We start from the raw sequence: 23,462 nt of genomic DNA, 5'->3' as shown, positions 1-23,462 counted from the left end.
GGAATGTCTGGCCTCCCTCTCTACGGTTTGTGAATTCTGTCAAATTTTTTAAAAAGCAATTGAAGACTGCTATTCAAGCAGGCTTTTAGTTAGTTAAGGGTTTTTTATGGTTGTTTGTTATCTTTTCTATTTGTATTTAAACGTTCTTGTATTTGAATTTGTTGTATTACATTTTATTGTGAAGCACTTTGCGATTTTTATCTGTAAAAGGTTCCATACAAATAAACTTTACTTACTTACTTAATGCAGCTATAATGAAAAAAGAACTCAATATTACAATAACCACATGGTGTCAAGTCACAAAACACTAATTCTATTGGTTTGCTATTAGCCTGTAATGACACAAGGTAGTGCTGGATCACTTAAATAAATAAGATCCTATTTAACAAACCTGAAAGGATTTAATGTCTGAGAGTGAATGGATGAACGTTGTAATTCAACTTTACATTATATCTTAGGGATTTTTTAGTCTTTGATGAACTCCTTGATCTTACTTCAAGAGGTTCAGGACAGGCCTGGATCGGCTAACCGGGAGCACTGGGAGAATTCCCTGCTGAATTAATCATTTAAAGCTGAGAGTCCCTGATTAAAATCTTGTACACCCACACAGCCTCAGGTTTCTTACGATTAATACTGTTAATGATTTGCCTTCAGGTTGAGAATAAAACAGCTCCCTTATTCTTCTGTGGTGCTGCTATCAAAGAAGGTTAACCGCCGTGTTTCTCGTGAGGACGATGTGAACAGTTCACAGTTTATTAGCTGACTTGGCATGTCTGTGTGAGACAGAGGAAGACAGGGAGCACAAAATAACCAAGAATCCAAATATTTTCTATGATATTTATTGTACCATGTCATTATAAATGCGTCTGTGTAACAGTGTAACAGTCAGGACCTGATTTAAAAGAAGTTTCCAAAACTATTACAGAGGTAGACTAACTAATCCAAATAACCTAAATGAAATAAGTTTGGTTAATATTACAGCATGTAACATTCTTTCAGTTCAGTTTTATCTTTTTTCAGTACATAACTCCACCCGAAGCAAATATTACACCAGGAAACACCAGTCATCAAGAATTCCACAGTAACATGTTCAGTAGTACAAGTGAGGATTTTTATAAGAAGAGTGTAAACTCTCATAGAGCATAAAGGGAAGGTCATTTTAATATATTGCTAAAGCTAATTTAAGCGGATTGTCTCAGGAGTGGAACAAACATATGTCTTTAATATTTTACATTTTTGTTTATAAAGAGGTCATTCCTGCCAGTGGGATGGAAATAGCACTTGTTTTGTACTAGCTAAGAAATGATTAACACTGTTAGCTGCCTGTAGTTAAACAGTGAAAAAGCCCCAGACTGAGTGAGTTTGTTCAGGCCTGCTGGCTCTGGGGGATCCTGGAGGATTTTAGCTGCAGTGCTTTGGGAGAGAGGAGGAGGAAGAGGAGGAGGAGGAAGGAGCAGGGGAGCTGCTGTCCTAAGCTGATCTGTGCAGGGGGCTGCAGGACCAATAGAAGAACAAAGTATGTGAGCAATGCTGCTGCCATACAGAATCAAGCTCGGGAACAAAAGCAGAATAAAACTGAACCGCACACACTGGCAGAGCAGTAATAAGACAATGTTGGACTTTTAGATAAATAAATCAAATCAGTTTTCTTCAATCTTAAACTAATAAATATATTTACAAGTAGATGAATCAATAAATAATTAAATATCTGGCAAAAACAGTTACACAAACTGTTTCCTCCAATTTAGAGTCCAGCAACATTATGTTAAATGGATTTAGGTTCATAACGGGTCATTCTTGTTTGTTTGCAACAGCTTCCAATTAGACTGGCCACATCCTGTTTGTGCCACATCCTGTTTATTTCAAAAAACTTCTAACATAGTGCAATAAAATGCCGCAACAAGCGTTCACCCTTCTGTCCTGATATGGAGCACAGAGGACGCACAGCTCGTCCAGTTAAGACATGCACTGATGATGGGATTTTCACCTGGTGACAAAACAGAGAGAATGATCAATACAAGTCCAGCGTGACACTTTGTAAATGTCGACCAATACACTGCTATGAATCGTCTGCATCGTTCTTACAAGAGAACTGCAGTTCAATTATTTCTTGTATATACTGAGAAACAAGAATACATTAGACTACAGAGAAACAAAAACTCTTGCACCTCTTAATCAAATAGTCATGGAGTGCAGCAGTAGTCCTGCAAGTATGCAGAAACAAATCTGGGTCCTCTGCAGTCAGTGACCACAGCTGTGGATCTTCAGCATACAAGCAGCAACTATCTTTTTTTTTTTTTTTATCATTTACTTTAATCCAAAACTTAGCAGGGGGAGTATTGCCAGCACAGGCAGACAGGTTATTATTATTGAAATTATTGAAATTGACAGCAGAGTGTAAAACAATCATCATAAATAGTAGAAAATCGTAATTGCTGTGGCAGCTCAACGTTTGGTTAAATACACTTATCAGCTTTCTAGCCAAGAGTTAGATGAGAAAACTGATACCACTGGGTACTGATCTTCTCATCTAACTCTAGGCAGGAAAGAGAAAAAGCAAATTTCCCCAAATGTTAAATTATTCCTTTTAACTATTCACAAGGTTACACTCATTTCAGAAAATACAAATGCTGTACTGAAGTTCATTGCACTTTCATATAATCAAATAATGATCAATAATGAAGGAGAATGGGGGCAGTTTTTCTCTTTTCTCTCAAAATAGATATTTTTCATATTGCGGCACTGTTTGCAAAAACATCCAGATCAAGTCCTTTTCTAAGATTATCAAGCACTCTCCCAAGAGGTGCATTTCCTTTGAATCATTTATACGGCTTTAAACTGCCCTGCTCACTGCTCCTGTATGCAGACTTAAGCTGGTATCTGGTGGCAGTTGATCAGGCGGTAATATTACAGTGTAACTCAATGCTGTGGGCGAGCAGTGTGGGCCCCAACCCACATCTCAAAAGACTGACTGGTATAGTGTGCCTGGGAAACGCTGTTAGGAAACAGTTTACACATTAAGTTGTGTTAGTATATATATATATCTATATATATAGATATATATATTCCCCCATTTAACAGAGAATGCTGACAGCATACTTTACCTATTTGCCTGCAAGTTCCTTCTTCATGCAGGACTTAAAAGAGGTGAACTTCTCCTCCACTCTGATGCCCTGTGAATGTGTGTGTGTGTGTGAGAGAGAGAGAGAGAGAGAGAGAGAGAGAGAGAGAGAGAGGGGGGAATACTGTGAGAAGACCATTTTCATGATGTCCCGCTAGATGGCAGTATACTTTCACAAAAATCACTAATTGCCAACTCAGAGCTGAGATTTGTTTCAGTAATAAAAAGGTTCAGGAGTCTAATTTAGAAATTATGGCTTGGGGGGGGGTGTAAACTACCACCTGAAGAAGAAAGAGACATAATTAGTGCTTACTCAAAGCTGTAATTAAACCGGAGGGGTGGTGTTTGTGATGCTAACAGTTGCTTAAGTAGGCCTAATTGTGTGAAAGTACTCTGTTTTTTGAAAATAAACACACACTTCTGTGCTCAGCATCAACCCATATTTGCCTTTCAGTCCCTCACCCTGTTAAATCTGACTTGACTCTGTGTGTGCTATCCACCCTGACAGATTACACATTAAGAAGTAGCTGTCGATGCTGGTGTCCAGACACCAACATCTCTGTCACCGTCAGAGTCATAAAAGAGAGATAGATGGCATCTAAGTGACCTCTACTGTCTCACCCCGCCACCGCGGTGCAGCCGGTCCTTCATGACGCCAATGAACTCCTTGTGGCTGAGTTTATCGTCGCGATCCTCGTCGAAGATCTTAAAGACCGTGTTGACCAAGTGGCGGGTCAGCTTGATGCCCGTAGCAACGTAGACGCCACGGGTAAACTCCTCTGAAAGGGAAGAAAAGCACGTGATCGGGTAAAAGGTCTGTTTTACAGATGTATTTGCTACCAATATTAATATTATTACTTCCATTAAACAGACATTTACACCAATGGTGTAACGAGACAACACCGGGACCTTAAGCAGGATTATCAAGGCCCCCATACTACAGCACGTGATGACGGCGCAATGTCCACGAGTAGGCTACCATGAATAGGACAGGACAGGATCATAGAGACACAGCATATAAGAGATGAGATGACTGACAACATCAGGATTGCCTACGCGCACCACAACAACAAAAAAAACACTGGTGAATGTGCACTATGACACATGAAAAAATACACAAGGACAGTCCCTCCAGGATTTCACGGCCTTTTTTTGAGATTGTTGCAGCCCAAAACGTCTGATTTCGTGGGAGTTTTTGTAAAGAATTGCGATAAAAGTTGCGATGTCTTTTGTTTGTTTGTTGCAATGAAGTTGTGAGAGGCAGTGAAAGTTGCAAAAAAAGTTGTGATTTTTTTTTGTATAGTTCTTTAAAAATAAAAATGAAACTTGTTTTGGGGAGAATAATAATTATTGCTATTAATTAATTACTCTGGGCTGAGATTTAATAGGAACCTTACCAAAAAGGCTCAGGATGCTGCAAATGTTGGTATAATATGAAAACAACTGGTGGATTTAAGACAAAAAATAATAATGTATTGAATGAATCAAATATGAACATATCTGTCAGTGGCTTGTTGATCTTTACATTGTTAGTTAATGTCCTATCCTGGCCTGGGACACATTCATACGGTTTGATAAAGTACTTATTGGACTTTAACTTATCATTGCACTTACAATAATGAGTGTAGCTGTCCTCAATTTAGGTCATCCTGTCGTCTCATCTGTGGTTTTTCCTGCATCCGCCGTATGTGACTGTGTGTGTGTATGTGTGTGTGTGTGTGTGTGTGTGTGTGCCCCACCTGCTGCAGAGAGACGACAGTATTGAAACAGCAGCAGCTTTCAGCGACTTTAGAGTGAAAAATTGTTACAGTGTACATTGATGTTAAAATGTATACAGGTAGGCAGGACGGTCTGAAATGTCTTTCGCTGTACGTTTTGTTGGTAAATGTGAGATGTTCGAGTCACACACGTGTCTCGTCCACGGTCTCGTTTTCATATCAAAAACAAGGAAATGAATATGACCCGTTGTCACTCTTGCTTGGTCACTGGCTGTCACAGTGGACGTGGGACTGCTGGGATTGTCGCGAGTAATGAAAATGTGATAGGGGGCCCCGGCTGTCAATCAATATCTTCCAGTACAGGCCCCTGATTGGTCCGGGCCCGTAAGCACCGCTTACCCTGCATACCGATAGTTACACGTCTGATTTAGACAGATTGTTTGGTTTTCAAGGAGTTTTGCTTGAGACAAAATCAAAAGATTTGATGTCACCTGGATGGTTTGCTTACCTCAATTGATAAACTCAATGCAAACAGAGGAAACATAGTGAAACTCTCTGAAAACTAAACTATCCAGTGACTCAATTTAAAGTGTTGAGACTTTACCTTGACCAATGGAACGGTTGGCAAAGTTGTACATTTGCATGGCGATGGCAAAATCCTCCAGGTTGTTTAGGAACTGGAAGAAGGACCTGAACTCCTCAAAGGTGATTCCCTGCAAGAAAATATGACAACAATAAAACACAGCCTTTATTTATGAAACATAAAGCTTGTGAAACATGCAACATGAGAAATCATAAAGTGCCACATAAAGCAAACGGCTGCATGTGTCAACACTCCAGCAAAGGATAGTGCTACAATTCACACAACACATAATCTGCTTCCTTTCATCCTGCGGGGAATCCTTTAGTGTGTGTGGGACCTTGAAGCCATCAGATAGATAACATACCCAAACAGACAAAGTATACATTGCTGGATTTTCCCTGCGCAGTATGGACACGCTGAGCTGTCGGCAGCGGGGGGAAGGACTGTAGCTTTTGGGAAGAGGTCAGGCCGTTTGCAGACTTTTCTAAAGCAGATTAACCTGATACTTGAATAAACAAAAACAACAAAAGTGATGAATCCCCAAACATCTCAGGCTTGGCTGATGACTCAAACACTGAGCCCATTGATCTCCACTCAACCGACCCGCAGCTACTAGCTCCTTCTCTCGCCGGGAGCCTCGCCAAACTGGCAACACACACAGTCTAACAAATGGAGTAATGACTAATCTGTGACGCTTTGCTGTTTTAACAAGGTGAGGGCCATAAAAAATCTCTTAGCCTAATGATGAGACCCACTTGATCGTCAATAGAGATCTCGCAACAGGCTACTCGAGGTGGCTGATGAGCTGCTGGTGTCTTTTCAGCGTGCCATGAGAGAAAAACAAATTAAAGCTTAAAGGAGGATGCTTCACTCAACAGCTAATTCACAGGGCGGTACTAAAAGAAACAGAGGAATAAAATACTCCCATACTTACACAAAACTACAGAGTGCAACACTACAAATACCTTGAATGTGTGCTGTTGATCTCATATCTAAACGTCTCTATGACAGCCGAACAAGTTCCAAACTAATTCTGTTTGAGCATTACCTGATCCTAAGGCCAAATTTGTGTTGCTTCAAAGACTGTGAAATGCTTACTAATTCATTTAAAGGAACACGCCGACTTATTGGGACTTTGTCTTATTCACCGTGTCCCCCAGAGTTAGATAAGTCCATACATACCCTTCTCATCTCCGGGCGTGTCCTAACTCTGTCTGATGCACAGATCCTGGAGGTAACCGGCTCCATCTAGACTACTGCTTCCAATAAGAAGACAAAATAATGCCAACATTTTCCTATTTACATGTTGTGATTTGTATAGTCACATGAGACAAGGTCACATGAGACACAGCTGTCTTCTAACTATATACATACTGGGAACTATATTCTCAGATAGGCGAAGCACTGCTACTTCTGCTACTTGGGCGGAGTGATTTGCTGAGAAGCCCCGTGGCGAGGAGCAGAGAGTAACAACGGTGCTTTTCAGGTGTTGCACTAATCACTCAGTGACTTCCTGGAGTCAGACGGTTGGTTGTCAATAAGCTCCAACACGTAATTTAACCGAAAACCTAAACATTTTAATTGAAATTTTTATTTTCATCCGTTCAATCTTTCAATATGTCTATTTAACATGTTAGCTGGTGGCGGGGTGTGCCACAAAGTGAGTGTGAGGAACTTTGGGAAGGAAAAGGTTACGAGTTGGATAAAATATCATGAACACCAATACAATGTACAATTTGATAGTCCTACAGCCTTTGTGAATCTCATAATGCTGAAGAGAAGAGTTGATTGATCTCTCCTGCAGTTTTTGATGTTGTATTGGATTACATCATATTGTGAGCTGTTACTGTTATTTTGTCTACCCCTTTTTGGGAGCTGTCAGAGATAACGTGATGACAAATCTGAAGGGAAAACACAGCGCACCTTTTCGTCCGGCAAGCTGTGGCGCACGTTCTCCAAATACTCGCTGACGTCGTCCACTTTGGTAAAGCGAAGGAGGATCCGAGCAAAATCTTCCTCGCTGATGGTGGGCAGGCCTTTGGAGTAGGAGAGGAACTCTATCTCAAGCACCTCTGTCTGCAGGTTGTCCATGAACCTGGAGGAGCAAGAGAGACTGCTGACAGGAAACGCCACCACCAGAATACTCACATGCTCAAAGGAACACTTAACATGGTCACAAACAAAACCACTAAAGGGTTTAGCTGCTGGAGGTATGAAAATGATTAATGGCCATATTATACTGTGAGATAATCATTTTCTCATGATTTATCACAGAGCAGACAAACTATCTTTCAACTCACTCGTAAAAGTCTTCAAATTTCAACTCGGCTTTGCCTTTTTTCCCAAAGAAATGCACCAGCAGCGTTGTCTCTTTTCTTTCATCCACATGCTATCAGAAGGGGAGGAAATTGCTGCATTATGACTCCTCATAGCTTTAAATATCCAGCAAAACATTGAGTACATTTGCGCAAAATCTCAGTTTAAGCAGCCTGGATGAGCTGTTTCCTAACATACAAGTGTATCATGGTAACACCAGGTAAACATTAACAATGACATTTATCTAACCATGCTGAAAGCTTGAAGTAAAGATGTTAGTTAATAGCCATACCCAGGTTCTGCTATTGAATAATTATTCAGAGTTAATGGTTAATCTTTCACTGTGGCTGAAACCAAACAGCCTTTCTGCACGATACAAACACGTGCCATGCAACAGATTCATTAAACATGCTGCAGAGGAAATATTAGTGAGAATTTACTCTTGCTTTCAAGAAGATGCATATATCCACAGTGCTAACATGAAACATACAGTACGGACAGTCAGAACCTGGTGCATTGTATTACTGTATAACCAAAGTAATGAGGTCATGGCTACCTCAGTGAGATCAGAAAACAGAACTTGACTTGTGCCACGTCTGAGAACATCCCACATGCCCCGGGCCTCCACATGCTGACTCTCTTTTTTAAAAACCTGCGGCAGCAGTCAGTTGAAGCACAGCTGTTAGAAGACAAAATATATCTGGCACATGTTACTAAGATTAGGAGAAGGAAGATAGATGGACAAACATGGACAGACTGAGGCAGGCAGGAGGACGTAGATGTACAGACTAGAAAGAAGATGAAGAGTCAGACAGACAGGTATGTAGCAGTAGGACAAAAAGTCAGAGACAAAGGGAGAGATGGACTGTCATCCATGGCATCCATCCATCCAGGCAGAAACAGACTGGGGCTGACACCGGTGTATCTGAGAGGCCCATCAGCCCTGACGTGAGCCTGCTCTGCAGCCATGCATGCAGCCTCTTGGTGGAAAACAGGCCAACACAGCTAACTCATGTCCAAAGCATGCAGGGCGTGAGAGCAGAAGGGTGATTCATGCCAGGTTACCTATGTAACTGAACCCACCCAATACATCATCATTTGATGCTAAGCTGAGACATAAATGCATGTTTTCAGACACCTTTCACCTACTGTTGTGAAATACCTTCAAACTAAATATAAAAGTTATTTACTAAGGGTGTGACGAGATCTCGTTTTACGAGATCTCGCGAGATTAAAACGTGACAAGATTTCTCGTCGAGGTGAAAAGTTGTCTCGTGAGGCGATGTTATGTCAGCGTGATGGAGCGTGAAATTACTATTGAAGATCCCCCTGCCACTTTTAAATCATTTGTGTGGCAACATTTTGGTTTTCCTGCGGAAATAATAAACGGCGAAAGAGTGACAGACAAGACGAACGCAATATGTAAACATTGTAAGAAAAAAATGCCGTATACCGCGGCTAACACGAGCACTATGCAAAAACACTTACAGCACCACCACAGCTCTCTACTAACTACTGCACCCGCGACGAAAACATTAAAAGGGCAAACAACTCTAAAAGCCTTTGCATCTCTGCCACCGGTAAGTGCAAGAGCCACGGCAATAACAAGGGACATAGGCGTTTTCATTGCAGCTGATATGAGGCCATTTTCTGTGGTGGAAAATGTTGGATTTCCTCCACACACTGGAAACGAGGTACGTCATCCCATCACGCGCGCATTTAACTCGCACTGTAGTCCCAAACCTCTACAAAGAAGCCAAGGTCAGTTGAATAAAAAAACTTTTTTCCATTCATATATTTCATCATTGAGGATTTCTTCAAATTTTTTTTAAAAATCTCGTCTCGTCTCGTTCTCGTGAACCCAATCTCGTGATGTGTCTCGTCTCGTGGAGTAAGTGTCTCGTCACACCCCTATTATTTACCATTACAGTTAAATGCACAAAAACTTCCTGTTTAATGTTGTCTGGGACAAAGAAGCCACTCTCTGCTATTTTTTTCTCGATGAGGTCAGGCTCCTGATCTTGGATTAACCAATCATTATCATTATTACAGTTTACACTGCTGCCTTCACTCTCCTATCTGCTGTGGGACAACTAAAACTACAGCTACACTGAAACACAACTGTCAACAACAATGTTCTTGTAATGGGTGTCATGTGCAATGAAAAGATCCCAGGAAATCTGTCTTGAGTAGTTAAGAAAAGCTATTATTTCTAACTCCCAGTTATAAACCAAACCACGTTGGTGCCTCTCGCTCTCATCCTGTTTTTTCAACCTATCATGTCTTCAGTCTAGATGTTTCTCAAGTCTCGACATCACCTCTTACTAAAGCAACATCAGCACACAGCCAACCAGAAACAGCCAGCCGCCGCCGACACGTGTTCTTAAGTATGGCTTGTTTCATTTTATAATATTTATTTATCTTATCAACTTTTTTTTTTTATCTATCAAGCCTGAGGGGGAATGTGAGACGGCTGATAAAACAGCTCTTCCTCTGCGCCTCATCGCTTTTCACCAGAGAGAGAGATTTACGACATGATCCCACAGCTAATTACGGAACAACTCTTTAATGCACTACGCTGTTCCCATCTCATCCAATGAAAAGATCCTGATACACTTGTAATTAGAATGTGCTGGGGAAAGCCCAACCGCAGCACTGAAGACATACTTGTTATGTGTTTTTGAAAAGATTTGACTTTTGAACTTTTTGCTGAAAAGATACCTACAGAAGAAATCAAAACAAAAAAGACACACCTAAAGGTAAAGTCTTCAAACAGATGGGTCTGTGCCTCTGTTAGCTGTGGGCTCTATGTGTGTGTGTGTTGAGTGCTTTGCACAGTTCTCCTCTCTGACTGGCATCTTCATGGTCAAACCCATTACAAAAGGTAACCTGAGCCCAAATACCACTCCTCAAGAAACTGTAAAAATAAAACATGGGGGTCCGGACGAAATGTTGTCAGTCTTCAGGTAAGAGCTTTTTGAAGTGGAATCTCTTGCCCAACGCTGACAAAAGCCGGGTACATAAATCATCTGCACTACCACACACAAAGACAATATGTCAGATAATGTTCAAGTACACAGCAGTGTATTTCAATTCCAGTGAATATGAATGAGGTTATCTGGTGTTAACAGACACAAATACAGGTGGTGTCAGCTCCTGAGATGCATCTGTGTTTTATGTGTGTAAAAAAAATGGTTGTCAGTTTAGGAAGAGCGCATGCCAAAAATACATGCAACAAGCAGAACAGTTCATTTTCCTTCAGGGAAAGAGAACAATACATACACTGTGCGGCTGGGATTTGGGTTGACCGTACAGCTGCAGGCTCTGAAATAAAAGAGAGCAGAGAGAGAAGATTCATTTATAATTCACAAAGGAGTTTAGAACAGGAAGATGGTTGGAAATTAGTTTGAAGTCGATTATTCGTTTTTTAGTTTTTAAGTCATTGTTAAAATTTATACGACATGACTTCCAAGATTCTTATTCATAGTCTTAAGCTTTGTGAGTGCACCCAGAGTCTTCTTCCTCAACTTTGTCTTCTTGCAAAGCATCATTATATTTCCAAATCTAGAGTACCCATTCTAATGATCTTTTTGATGGTTATACGGGCTTCAGATTAATGCAAGACTGTCCAGAGATGCTAACATTTATCCCGGCAGAGTAAGCTCCTCCATGTTGTGTTTGTGCGATAAGACCTCAAAGAGTCGCTGTTATCGCTCCACTAAGCCCTGCCTGTTTACATCCACCTGCATGTGGCACAAGACAGCCCTAAAGAGATGAGAGGCTCAGGCATGTTTTACCCCGTATGACCACATTCACCTCTGTGCAGCTTGTGTTCTCTCTAGGAACACAGAACCCTGTCATGCTAGACAATGGTTCAAATTTAAGATTCAGGTCAACGTCAAGCTGCTACTAATCTTTTTTTTATTATTATTAACAATGGATCAAAGAATTGTGTGCAATATGAAAGGTATCACTCGTGGGGATACACCCAAAGAGAATCACATGAGGTAGTCCCTGTCAGCTCTACAGAGCATTTTAGCTTCTTTCGGCTCATTGTTTTGGTTTTCCGGCCCAAAATGTGACTATTTTGATTTGTTCTATTCAAATCTAATCATCCTCTCTTCAAGATGTAACAGGCAACTTTCTTTAGTAAAAAAGCTCTGAAAAATACACTGTGCACTAGCGGCCCAGCACCAAACGGCAGACAAAGTTCGCAGCTAGCTGGTGAACCCGGCGCAGTATTTACTGCAGCTAAAGAGAGATATTTCCCTCAGGAGTTAGTGAAGATTAAAACAGAGAAGAAGCATGACTCCACTTGAATGCTGATTTTGCTCTGTGTCTGCTGGATGTGTAAATAGACAACTAGCACTAGCATGCCATATCAACTTTATACAGTGATACTATGTCCTTGTTGTGTAAACAGTGTTGTGCGCTGTCCCCAAATGGCCAAATTAATTATTTTTTTGGACACTTGGGGGGCAGCAGACCTAACTGCTTGTTACAGGTATGTGTTAGCAAACCGATATATTTACACATCTAGCAGACATTAGCGTTAAATATAAAGTCATGTTTCTGCCACCTGACAACTGTAAGTCCAATATTCAGTCTTTTAGCTGTGTTTTAGTCTACACCAAATCCAAAAGTAGCGATAACTCTCTGTGGGTTTATAACGCATTACACATACTCATTTAGTCCATTCTTGACATAAAAAATATTGATTATAGCAGCTTTAATAACTATTAAAAGGCATTTGAAAACAAATCATACCTTCTGGTCAAATCTTTCCACGTCTTCAGCAACTTCCTTTCTGTGCTTCTTCGTACGGAAAATTTCTTCCAGCTGGTGAGAAGATGAAAAGTTACTATACAGAATATAACATAATCAGAACAAATGTATGTAATTACTATATCTGATTATGAAGATATGGCTCATACCACCAAGAACTCCCTTTTGTCCACCATTTCATTGCCATCTGCATCGAACATGTTGAAAGCAATCCTGAAGCCTGCATGGGGCTCTACAAACAAAAACAAATTACATTGGATAGTCACATTTTAATCTCTAAATGTGTTTCAAAATCATTTTTCATAAGTCAGTTATATACTCACTTGTTAAAATGCAGAGCAGGAAGAGGTACTCTGTGTAACTGAGGATACCTGGAAAAAAAAGAGGAAAATGTGTCAAGCTGAGAAACAAAAACCAAAATGTTCCCTTTTCCACACAAGACGATCAAACAGCATTAACCCGTTAGCCGAAGGTGTTTACAGATGTTCAAAGTCATCCGGCCGAGATGAATAAGCCATCCAAAGAAACAGTGCACGCCTTCAGACAAGAGTAATCTTCTCGCGCTCACTGATAACATCTTAAAAGGTGCCTTTTACTTCATGCTTGGTGTTCCCATCACACAAACAGGCTTTACAACTGAGCTGACCGATCTGGACACAAACCCAAACAAATTTAAGGCCTACGGCTTCTGATCGTGTTTGGGTAACAAGGTGTAATACATTCTCAAGTGATCTGTCACTGATTGAGAATGGCCGATTCAGGTTTTGTGTCGCGTCCTTCAGCTCCCTTTGTTGTGTGACACGGAGAAGGGGGAAGAGTAAGTGTCAGGAGACATCTAAATCGACTCAGGAGGCTTCTCCCCTCTGACGCTGAAAGCATTCCCAAGCTTTTGTTTGCTCGGGAAGATAGAGAATCGAGCTCAGATAGTTCTGGGTGACTGCTCTGGGTGTTATGGGAAAAGACTTCAGGTACGGGGTTTGCTGCAGGGAGATATTTCCAGCGAGAGGAACACTCAAGAGGAAAAAACTAAACTGGCAAACAAAGATGTCATTTTTGCTTTCCTCTTGAGGCTGGAACAAATGTTGCTAGCAAGATGATATATAGGGAAGTGAAACATGTACAAACTGAGGTGTGAAAAGAGAATTAGTGCTGCATGCCATTAGACATCTAAAAAAAGTTCTTGTCATCCCAGCTGTCTCTGTTTGGCAGGTATAATGACAACAGATCTCTAGCTTCAAAGCCTTTAAAGCTTAAATGGGTTGAAGAGAGAAAAAACTTTTAAGATTCCAGCCATGTTTCACCAATACCACACACCTTCACTCCTGAAGGGAGCCCACCCCTCCTCCTCCTCCTCCTCCTCCTCCTCCTCCTCCTCCTCCTCCTCCTCCTCCTCCTTCTCCCTGCAGCTCAGCCTCGGAGCTCAAGTAGATGTTGTTAGACAATACAAAGAATTCCACAGAAACACTTCATACAGAGTGGCAGTCCCGGAGATGTAATCCAATGCCATTCTTAGGCTTCATAATGTCCGTGGTGATCAGGGGGGTGGCCAGTGGGACATGCCTCGACATAGCTGGGTTCAAACAGCTCCCTCATTCTCTAAAGCAACGCTTTGTTCACAGATCAATCCAGTCCTTTTTTCCCTGACAAAGCCGCAACGTTTAACAGCAGGATTAAAAGCCCCAAATCCCAGCATTGGCACTTAGCTAAAGCAACATAGGAGAGATCAGAACAGTAAGATCTGATGCTTCACTGGCTCGTATGACCCAATGAGGTCCCAGGTGGGAATAATATGGGGAAAAAGATCTTCACTCACACACTCAACTTCATTTTCTTAATGCAACATTACTATGATTTGAGGTTTGCAGGTGAAGAGTGCAGTCATTTCTCAAGCCGCTTTAAGTAAAGTGAGATTCACATGAAAAATGCAACTGTGTTGGTTGTCAATTCATTTTTAACTTCACAGTTATCGCTTTTTTTTTATTAGAGAAACCAGGTCGGATCATTATGTGTATTATCAATGGACCATTCCCTCCTGCAGAGGTTCCCTGAGAATACATCTACAGCATGTTACCAGATTAGAGATAAGATGAAGTATTTACAACACACTTACTACTCTGAATTATACGAGGCTGACACGCACAACGGAGCACACTCTGAGCACACTCTGAGCAAAGCAAGGAGGGCCTTTAAAAAAAAATAAAGCATAAAGGGGAATTACTTAAATTCAACGGATGTTTGTGTAGAGCTGTAATACAAAGAGTGGGTTACTTTACCTCGTTCGCGAAGATTTCTAAACAAATTAGATGATCCTTTCCATACAGGCGGAGTATCAGCCAGCATCTTGTCTAAGTCCTGAAAGAATAGAAGAAAATCCAAAATCACTCATTCATTTCTAAATCCTGAGTAATCACAGCGTTTGTTGGCATTACAGTAATGCAGAGGAGATTCTGTAAGCACTTTGATGACAGAACAACTCACCTGTTTTGTGAGGGACTTCCATGCTCTCCTCCCTAAGCAAAACAAGGTTAACAGTTAGTGCATGAGATACAGTATGTGTGACTTGGTCAGTTGGACAGCGTAAATAAGTAAATTTACTTAAGTACAAATTTGAGGTACTTATACTTTACTTGAGTATTTCACTTTTATGCAACTTTATACTTCTACTCCACTACATCTCAGGGGCAAATATTGTACTTTTTACAGCACTGTATCTATCTGACGGCTTGTAGTTACTTCTTAAAACGTTTCATCCCCTTCCTGTCCAGTAAAAACAATAACAAAACAAAATAAATCTGATGAACTGAAGGATGAAGCCTTCCAAAAGTCTTTAAAAAAAGCCAGTTAGATCAGCTGGAAAATGCATCAACACAAAGTTGAAAACAGGGCTGTTTTTCTGACACCATGAAAAGTTGACGCTACAAACATGATGATCTTATAGAATATGATGCATTGTTGTAGCTTAAACTACCCAACAGTATATAAAGGAGTTGCAATGAGCACAACCTTAAACATCACACAAACATTACAGCAGTAAAATACAACATACACGTTAATGCAACAGGAATTATAATCCAGAAACATCAGATATAACAGTGAAACCCATTTTACTACACAATCAATACTTTTTTCATACTTTTAAGTACATTTTACTGATAACAATCACATACTTCTACTTAAGAAAGGTTTGGAATGCAGGACCGTTACTTGTAGTGCCGTATTTTCACAGTGTACTTTTACTTAAGTAAAGGATCTGAATATGTCTTCCACCATGGGTGACTTTTAATAATTTGTTTTTAATGATGAATTCTATATTAGGAATATAAAACCGAGAAACAAAAGTGAAAACAGGTGTTTATGTGGACAGAAACAAAAGTTGTGTATCTCCATGAACGCATTCCGATGCTCAATAAAGCAGAAGATAAGATGGAGGTGTTGTAAAAAAAAAAGAACACTTTTTTTCCTGGCTGGGAAAATGACATCGATAACAGTGACAATAACCCTCCACTGACACATTTTAGAGCCTGTGTCTAAAGCTAGGATTATTATCCACCAAAGTGAGGTGCCCAAGTGTGCGTGATGTCCTCAATGTGAGCATGTATTTGATGATTTCGTAAACATATCTTATGGATGTGATATGAATAATTTACATGACAGCACTTTAAGTTTTGACTCTAATGGTCCACTTCTAAATGGCCAGAACTCCAGCATCCTCTGCTTCATGTGGTGTCTGAAATAAAACCCTCAGTTGTGAAAGGCATTCGTTAACATGCACAAGAATGGCAAAAACACATCTCTTTCTTTTTACAGCCACAATATAACCATAAAACACCATGATTACTATTTTGCAACACATTAGCCTGCAGAGAACAATGATACACACAGTATGCTTATACATTAGTGGCCCTTATTTACCTTCCTCATTAGCCATTAAAGACATGTCCAAAACATTATAGCAGGCCACACACCTTAAATCATAATCAATCACAGTAATCAGAATGTATTATCATTACATTTATGACATCCAGTTGTTTGGTCTCTCTTGGTCTCTGCAAGTTTGTTGCCACATAAATGAGCCATAAAAGTGGGGTTGCCGGTAAAGATGTCTATCTTTATGCAGGTGTTATGACTGAAGCTCTTCAAGCCACAACCTAATGTCTGATGACACTCCACGGCCCTCGACAAATTGTAATGTTCCAGGAAAAAATACACTGGGACTTTTTTCAATCCCCAAGTAATTGGAGGATGATGGGGGTTTATCTGATGAGTTGACGGAGGTGTAATTAAGCAAATGGCTGCTGGCAAACGTGGCTGATTACAGAGGCAGTGTAGCGTCTGCAGTGCAGCACACTTTTACAGTCAGCATGAAGGCAAATGAGCTGCCACCTTCTCTAAAATGATTGACAGCAAAGGTTTTAAACACATTTAACTAAAGTCTTGTAGTTATTATTGAAATCACATCAGAGCCTGTGTCCTCTGCTATTTGGAAATACTGAGTTAGCCTGGTTTCATGGTGGAACGTTTTAGGAATCCAGGAAACTTCAGACTCAAGAACTTGTGTTTCAACAAGAGAAACCATGGTCTAAATATAGTTCTTGACCCCAAAAAAGTAATTTTGGGGACAGAACGTTAATGGCCCAGGGACTATTGGGGCAGAGTTTGCGGGACCGAACAACGCTCAATGGTCAAACACAAAGTCCAGACTGCTTCAAATTATTTACACTGCAGCAGGCATTCTGTCTCCTTTTCAAGTTATGCATGTCCCCTTTGAATCCATTCATCACATTCATCTCAGTTGTAAAGAGAAAACAGAGGAAGGCACGATGAATCGGACACCAATATTTTCCGTCACTTTCTATATCATAATCATAAGGTTCCTCAGATGTTTGGGTAATTCTTTTCATTATTGATCAATCTACTAATAATATATTTGATCGATAAAATTACAGAAAAAGCAGAACAATGCCCTTAAGATTGACACTCATAATGAAATGGAAATGACACTTTGCTGCAACACAAACAAATATATTTATTCACCTCTATTCAAACACAATGAGGCATATTTTCAGTTGTGATTGAACTGTATTTTTTGAGGAACTATATAGGGCACTTAACATCTACAACAGGTCTACACTTAGAACGGACCCACCGCAGTGACGTTTTTGGTGGAGCTGGTCGTTTAATAGTCGACTCAGAAGAAAGCGAACGTTTTGACAATAAACTCCATTAACACAACAGTGTGTGGAGTTAAACTGGACGGGCCCAATAACCTCTGAATAGTTCTCCTTGTTGTTAAATTGCAACGTGAGCGGCAGGATCATTTAAAAGGCAACCGCGACTACATTTTTTGTACAGCCCTATTTCTGATTCTGTGGTGGCAGAAATTTTGCCATGGTGGTCCGCCACTACAAAAATCAACATAGAGGAAACACTGCTGTTTATATATACAGTAAATACAGGTGTATAGTTTTTAGCTGGTGACCTCATTAGGTTGTTTATGTCAGATCACCAGTCCACAAAAACATTCAATTTACCAAGATGAAATAGAAAATTAGCAAACCCTCCAATTTAAGAAGCTAGAATAATTCACTGATAGGCAAAACTGTCAACGGATTCATTGAATAATTGTTAAAGCCCTAAACATCAATAATGATTCCCCTCCTAATCCAAGGATGTTTAGTACTGTGGAAAGTTGAGTAATAGGAGCGCACTCACTCTTAGGTTCATTCAAAGTGACGGACTCGATAAAGTTGAGTGGTGTCATGTAGAGCTGGCCCTCGTACTCCACCGAACTGAACAGGCGAAATCTGTTTTCATAGGACGACATGTACACATCTCCATCATCCAGACCATAGCTTCGGGCCTGTAAACACACACACACACACACACACACACACACACACACACACACACACACACACACACACCCCATCATGAAATATTGCAAATCATCTCAACAGTGATAATACCGTCTGAAAGATGCTTTTTATGAAATCCACGGAAGCTTTTCTTGTCACGAAAAGCCTCGCTCACATGGAACAACAAAGAGGTCCATGTTTAATTCAGTAATGGGGCGCATGTTATGTCAGCCCTATTTTTCATCCCTGTGCACCAGATAATGTCCCTACAACTGTTCAAACCCAGCCAGATCAGAAGGCCGTACTGGTGAAGACAGAGTGGATCTCTCTGTCAGATGGCACAGTGCCAGGTCCACTGGGCACAGCGCAAACACCCAGGGAATGTGTGCCCCCCTCTGCTTAACCATTAAACCCCCTCTAACCACCCTCACCTCTCATCAAATGTCAGCCCTTCGCCAAGTCCCAGTGTCCAGTTTCCTGTGTCCCTGGATTCCTGCTGCTTGTGGACACCAGTTAAACTTTCCTCACTCCTACCCGCACATACTGTATAAAACTTACAGAAGTAATCTTCTGTAGCTAGAAGTGTGCAAACCACATGTTTGTTTACATCCCATGTAATCTATGAATATCCTGTCAACAATGTCAGCACACGTCTGAGCCAAAGACACTAACTGTAGAAGTGCTGCTAAGTATGCTAATAAGGACCAAATACACATTGTACAGGGGGTAGACGAAAAACTTGACACAAAATTACATTAGTGCTGCAAAAACCTGCGTAAAAAATAATAAGTAGTGTTGGAATTATTAGTCAATAAATTGAAAGCAAATCTAACAACAACACTTTGAATAACTGATTAATAAGTAACACATATCTCAAGACAAAATGCTAATATTTCCTGGTCTCTAAGGTGGCAACTAATAGGTATTTTTATTAAGGATTAATCTATCAATTTGTTTTGATTAATCAATTTGATTGTGCCAAAAAAAATCCTACTTTGTTTTGTCCAACCAACAGTCCAAAACCTCCCCAAATCTTTACAATGATGTAAAATAGAGAGCCTGGAACCTGTGAATGTTTTGCATTTTGCTTGGTGAACGACTTATACCATTAATCAATTATCCAAAAGGTTGCTTATTCATCATCTTTAGAATGACTAATAGATTCATCGACATTGTTGCTCTAAAATAGATGCACTGTGTTCTGGTTTAAGCTTCTCAAATGTGAAGATTTGCTGATTTTCTGTTATATATACTGTATACAGGCTATATATACTGTAAATTGAATATCGTTGGGTTTGGGACTGTTGCTTGAACAAAACAAGCAACCTGGACATGTCACCTTGAGCTCTGGAAAGTTGTGATGTTAATAGTGTCTTGTGTTTTCTAGACTAAACAATTAATCATTATTTAAAGAAATAATATATGAAAATATTCATCAGTTGGAGCCCTGCTTGGTCATTTTTGTAGCCGTGGTGTGTCCAACTCCGTAGATACTTAGTGAAATAATAGGAACATCTCATATTAGGTATGGCCTCGAAATTGACAATTCATTTGAATAAAGAAACTGTAACATAGTATGAACAAAAACATACACTAAGAGCTTCACAAAGCTACAAATACTGACAGGCTATCCTATTGGATAAAATTAGGCCTATGTAGTCAGGTGTTGCTGTTATTTGTCCAGACCCTTAATGTAAATACAATATAATGTATACATACCTACTATATGTATTTTATTAAAATTTTCTTAAGGTAAGTAGCCTACTAGTTATGCAGAAAAAGCAGACAAGACCCTCACTTATGGCATTAATTAGGTCACCATCTTGTCATTTCAGCACCATAGGTCGGGAGAGCTCCATATAGTGACGACGACACATGAACGTTATTGTAGTTTCACGTGCACGATATGATGTGGGCTAGGTAATTGTGTTACACATGAAGATGCCCCGGCAATTACTGTTAGCCTATCTTCATATGAGGAAAAACTGAAAATAAAGTGATGAAATGTTTTTGTCAGACTGTACGTGAGCTGAATGTTGTCACCGTATCCTTGCAGCTTTGCAGATGTCCCCACTGTACCTTATCGGTGGCTGAAACTGATGGTAGCGCCAGATGAAAGAGTCGAGCCTCGACATGGCTCTTCAACCCGGAGCGCCTACCGACAACCGAGCAGCAGTAATAAGCAGCACCGGCCGCGGCTGTGACGCACGCTCCAGCGGCGACAACTTTCAGCGCTTTTGTCGCCTTCGAGGACGTTTGTTGTTTCCGCGTCGTAAGAGTCCCCGTTTTAAAGGCGTTAGTGAATAACGGGATAAGCCTGCGCAGGGCAGCCATCGTTGTTTACACTCGAGTGTCGTAACCGATGACACACACGGACGTCGAAGAGCAGAGAGCAGCTCGAGCTCGAGCCGCGTGCTGCTCCGAGCTCGCGAGAAATGCCGTGGGTATTTCAAGGCGCTCTGGGATTACAGGGCGTCAAATTCGTGAGAGTGAAGGAAATGTTGAAATCTTTGGATAAACATAGAAACAGACACTGAGAACATTTCTCATGTATCGTGGGTTGATTTAAAGTGTCATATATATATATATATATATATATATATATATATATATATATATATATATATATATATATATATATATATATATATATATATATATGACACTTTAAATATTTGTGTTTATAGATTTAATTAAAATGTTAAGTGATGTATATGCAGTTTACCACAGCCCACTATCAACTCTCTCCCCCCCGTGTCTCTCTTTATTTTATGCCTTAGGAGAAGGAAAAAAAAATAGAAATCCCTGCCAGGGCACGTCTGAACTGTGACAGCCCCGCCCATTACTAGTCCTGTGGCTTTGCACCTGCCTCACCACCCCTGCAACTTTGAGCGCAAACCCTCCAGGAGCTCCTGTACCTGCACTGCAGCGTTTATTCAGCCCTGACTACTGAATCTGCTTCTGCTATGAATGCTCCACGGCTCCACTGAGGCATCACAGCTGTGAACAGGTATATGCAACACGAGGGCTATCTGAGCAGCGACTGCAGCCCACCCCACCAACTGATGAAGACGCAGCGGTAAAAAAAAAAGAAAAGAAAAGAAAAAGGAGAAATCGGTGCAGCCAGCAGCTAAGATTTGGTGAGTGTCTCATGTCAGGGGAGAGAAATCTGCGCGCCCGCGTGTCCTTGCGCAACGGGTACATGCGCTAAGTAACGGAGGAGGTGGACGTAAACATGCATTAAGTGACAGCGGCGACTAGGTAGTCTACTACGCAAGAGCGCTCCCTCCGGACCTCCTCATTGAACTTTACCCGCTGAGCTTTGACGCGATGGCTGCTGCTGCTGCTCTGGGGGAAGTTGGAGGCGTCTTGCACGGCATCGATGGTGTCGCACAGGTCGGGTCCCATTTCCTCCTGACCCCTTTTGGGGACAATCCGACGCTTTTGGGGGAACACCTCATACCTGGGGACAGGTTGTCTCGGAGCACCGCGGCGGATTTAACGCACCTCAAAGGGATTCTCAGGAGGAGACAGTTATACTGCAGAACTGGTTTCCATATGGAAATACTTCCGGATGGCACAGTGCAAGGGACGAGGAAGGACCACAGCCGTTTTGGTAAATACTGAGAAAATTATTTCTCATATGTTTTGGAAGCAAAGAATATAAGGGAATAGAAAGTGGCCAACAGTTATAATAACATAAAATAAATAATTGTCAAAATAATCAGCACCAAGAGGGAATAACAATGATGAAAATAATAATATGATAGAATTCTGTTAAGAATAAAATTGTGCCAATAGGCTGCTGCCAGAGTTGATTGTTATTAGAATTAGAGATTATTTGGTAATATTCTTTCATCTTTCTCAAAGTCTGTACTGAACAACTGTGTTATTCTTCTCCAGGTATTTTGGAATTCATAAGCCTTGCTGTTGGGTTGATAAGCATTAGAGGGGTGGACAGTGGACTCTATCTGGGGATGAACGACAAAGGAGAGCTGTATGGTTCTGTAAGTATCAGCTTCATGTCGCCCAAATCCTCATTTTGACGACAAGTAGTTTTTTTCTTTATTTGAAGAATTTGATTTTCAGGAATAAACATTTTTTTGTTTTTTTTTATATTGCTGCATCACAAGTCAGGTCTTCTCTTATATTTTACCCTTTGTTTTCAGGAGAAGCTCACAGCTGAATGTGTCTTCAGGGAGCAGTTTGAGGAGAACTGGTACAACACATACTCTTCCAACCTCTACAAACACGGAGACAAAGGGACGCGTTACTTTGTGGCATTAAACAAAGACGGGACACCAAGGGACGGGACTAAGTCCAGGCGGCATCAGAAATTTACACACTTCTTGCCCAGGCCTGTGGACCCTGACCGTGTGCCAGAGCTGTACAGGGATATCCTGGGACACAGCTGAGACCCGGAGGCCGGATCCAGTTCAGGAAGTTGCTAAAGCCCTGGCAGGCAGGGCAGCAGAGAAGAGGAGAGGGACGCAGGCAAAGATGTGGCCGGTGCAGGCTGGCTGACCGGCAGGGATAAAGGCATCAGGGCCTCTTCTAGGAATGCACGGGCCATCTCTCAGCAGCCAGGAAGACGGGCTAGAATGTCTGCACGCTCGGCATGAGGGGGCTGTTTGTTTCAGAGGCCAGACGACCCTAAAAAGTACATGCGTGGAATAGGAGATGAATAGGTAACGGAGCTGAATGATCGGGGAGCATCTCCTCTGGTCAGATGGGGACAACAGCTGAGTCCGTGGGAATCTGTATGATCATGAAATGGTACTTTTAATTTGGGTACTGTGTCAGAGAGTTTGTTTAGAAGGACTTTGAAGGAATTCATGTTTTTGTTTTCTTACCTGTGTCTAGACCTGTTTATAAAGAGCAAAAAGTGTAACAATTTATTTATTCATTTTAGGTACATATATTTATGTTATATATTTATTTATTTGAGAATATATATTTTTACAGTTAGATACATGCAATATAGAAAAACCACTAGAAACTGTATTGATTATATAAAGACTGAGACACTGTACCATTATGTCTTTTATTTTGAAAAAAGCTCAGCTAGTGATATACTGTACTAA

At 40.8% G+C, this 23,462-nt stretch overlaps 2 protein-coding genes across 4 annotated transcripts; one reads left to right on the top strand and one right to left on the bottom strand.

Annotated features, from left to right (window-relative positions):
- Positions 1–823: 823 nt before the first annotated feature.
- Positions 824–20,795, bottom strand: micu3b (mitochondrial calcium uptake family, member 3b). 3 transcript variants are annotated; one of them, XR_003693578.1, is made up of 16 exons: positions 20,458–20,795; positions 18,236–18,383; positions 15,002–15,033; positions 14,797–14,875; positions 12,847–12,894; positions 12,673–12,755; positions 12,506–12,577; positions 11,021–11,062; positions 8,295–8,390; positions 7,723–7,811; positions 7,346–7,517; positions 5,444–5,552; positions 3,743–3,900; positions 3,105–3,173; positions 1,912–1,987; positions 824–1,492 (listed from the first exon to the last, which is right to left on the bottom strand). XR_003693578.1 is itself a non-coding variant. In XM_028589907.1 (15 exons), exons 1-14 carry the CDS (start codon positions 20,710–20,712, stop codon positions 3,105–3,107), a joined length of 1,452 nt encoding a protein of 483 aa, XP_028445708.1. In that variant the 5' UTR covers positions 20,713–20,795; the 3' UTR covers positions 824–1,987. The 3 variants fall into 3 exon arrangements, 2 of the variants coding, with proteins under 2 accessions (XP_028445708.1, XP_028445709.1); XM_028589907.1 differs by having other exon boundaries at positions 824–1,987; XM_028589908.1 differs by lacking the exon at positions 8,295–8,390 and having other exon boundaries at positions 824–1,987.
- A 357-nt stretch (positions 20,796–21,152) lies between these two features.
- fgf20b (fibroblast growth factor 20b) lies at positions 21,153–23,249 on the top strand. The gene is made up of 3 exons (XM_028589855.1): positions 21,153–21,994; positions 22,282–22,385; positions 22,548–23,249. The coding sequence occupies exons 1-3, from the start codon at positions 21,709–21,711 to the stop codon at positions 22,791–22,793; spliced, it is 636 nt and encodes a 211-aa protein (XP_028445656.1). The 5' UTR covers positions 21,153–21,708; the 3' UTR covers positions 22,794–23,249.
- The last annotated feature ends 213 nt before the right edge of the window (positions 23,250–23,462 follow it).

This window comes from Perca flavescens, chromosome 10, assembly GCF_004354835.1.
Source record: "Perca flavescens isolate YP-PL-M2 chromosome 10, PFLA_1.0, whole genome shotgun sequence".
NCBI classification, from domain to species: Eukaryota; Metazoa; Chordata; class Actinopteri; order Perciformes; family Percidae; genus Perca; species Perca flavescens.
This window is presented reverse-complemented; position numbering and strand designations above follow the sequence as displayed.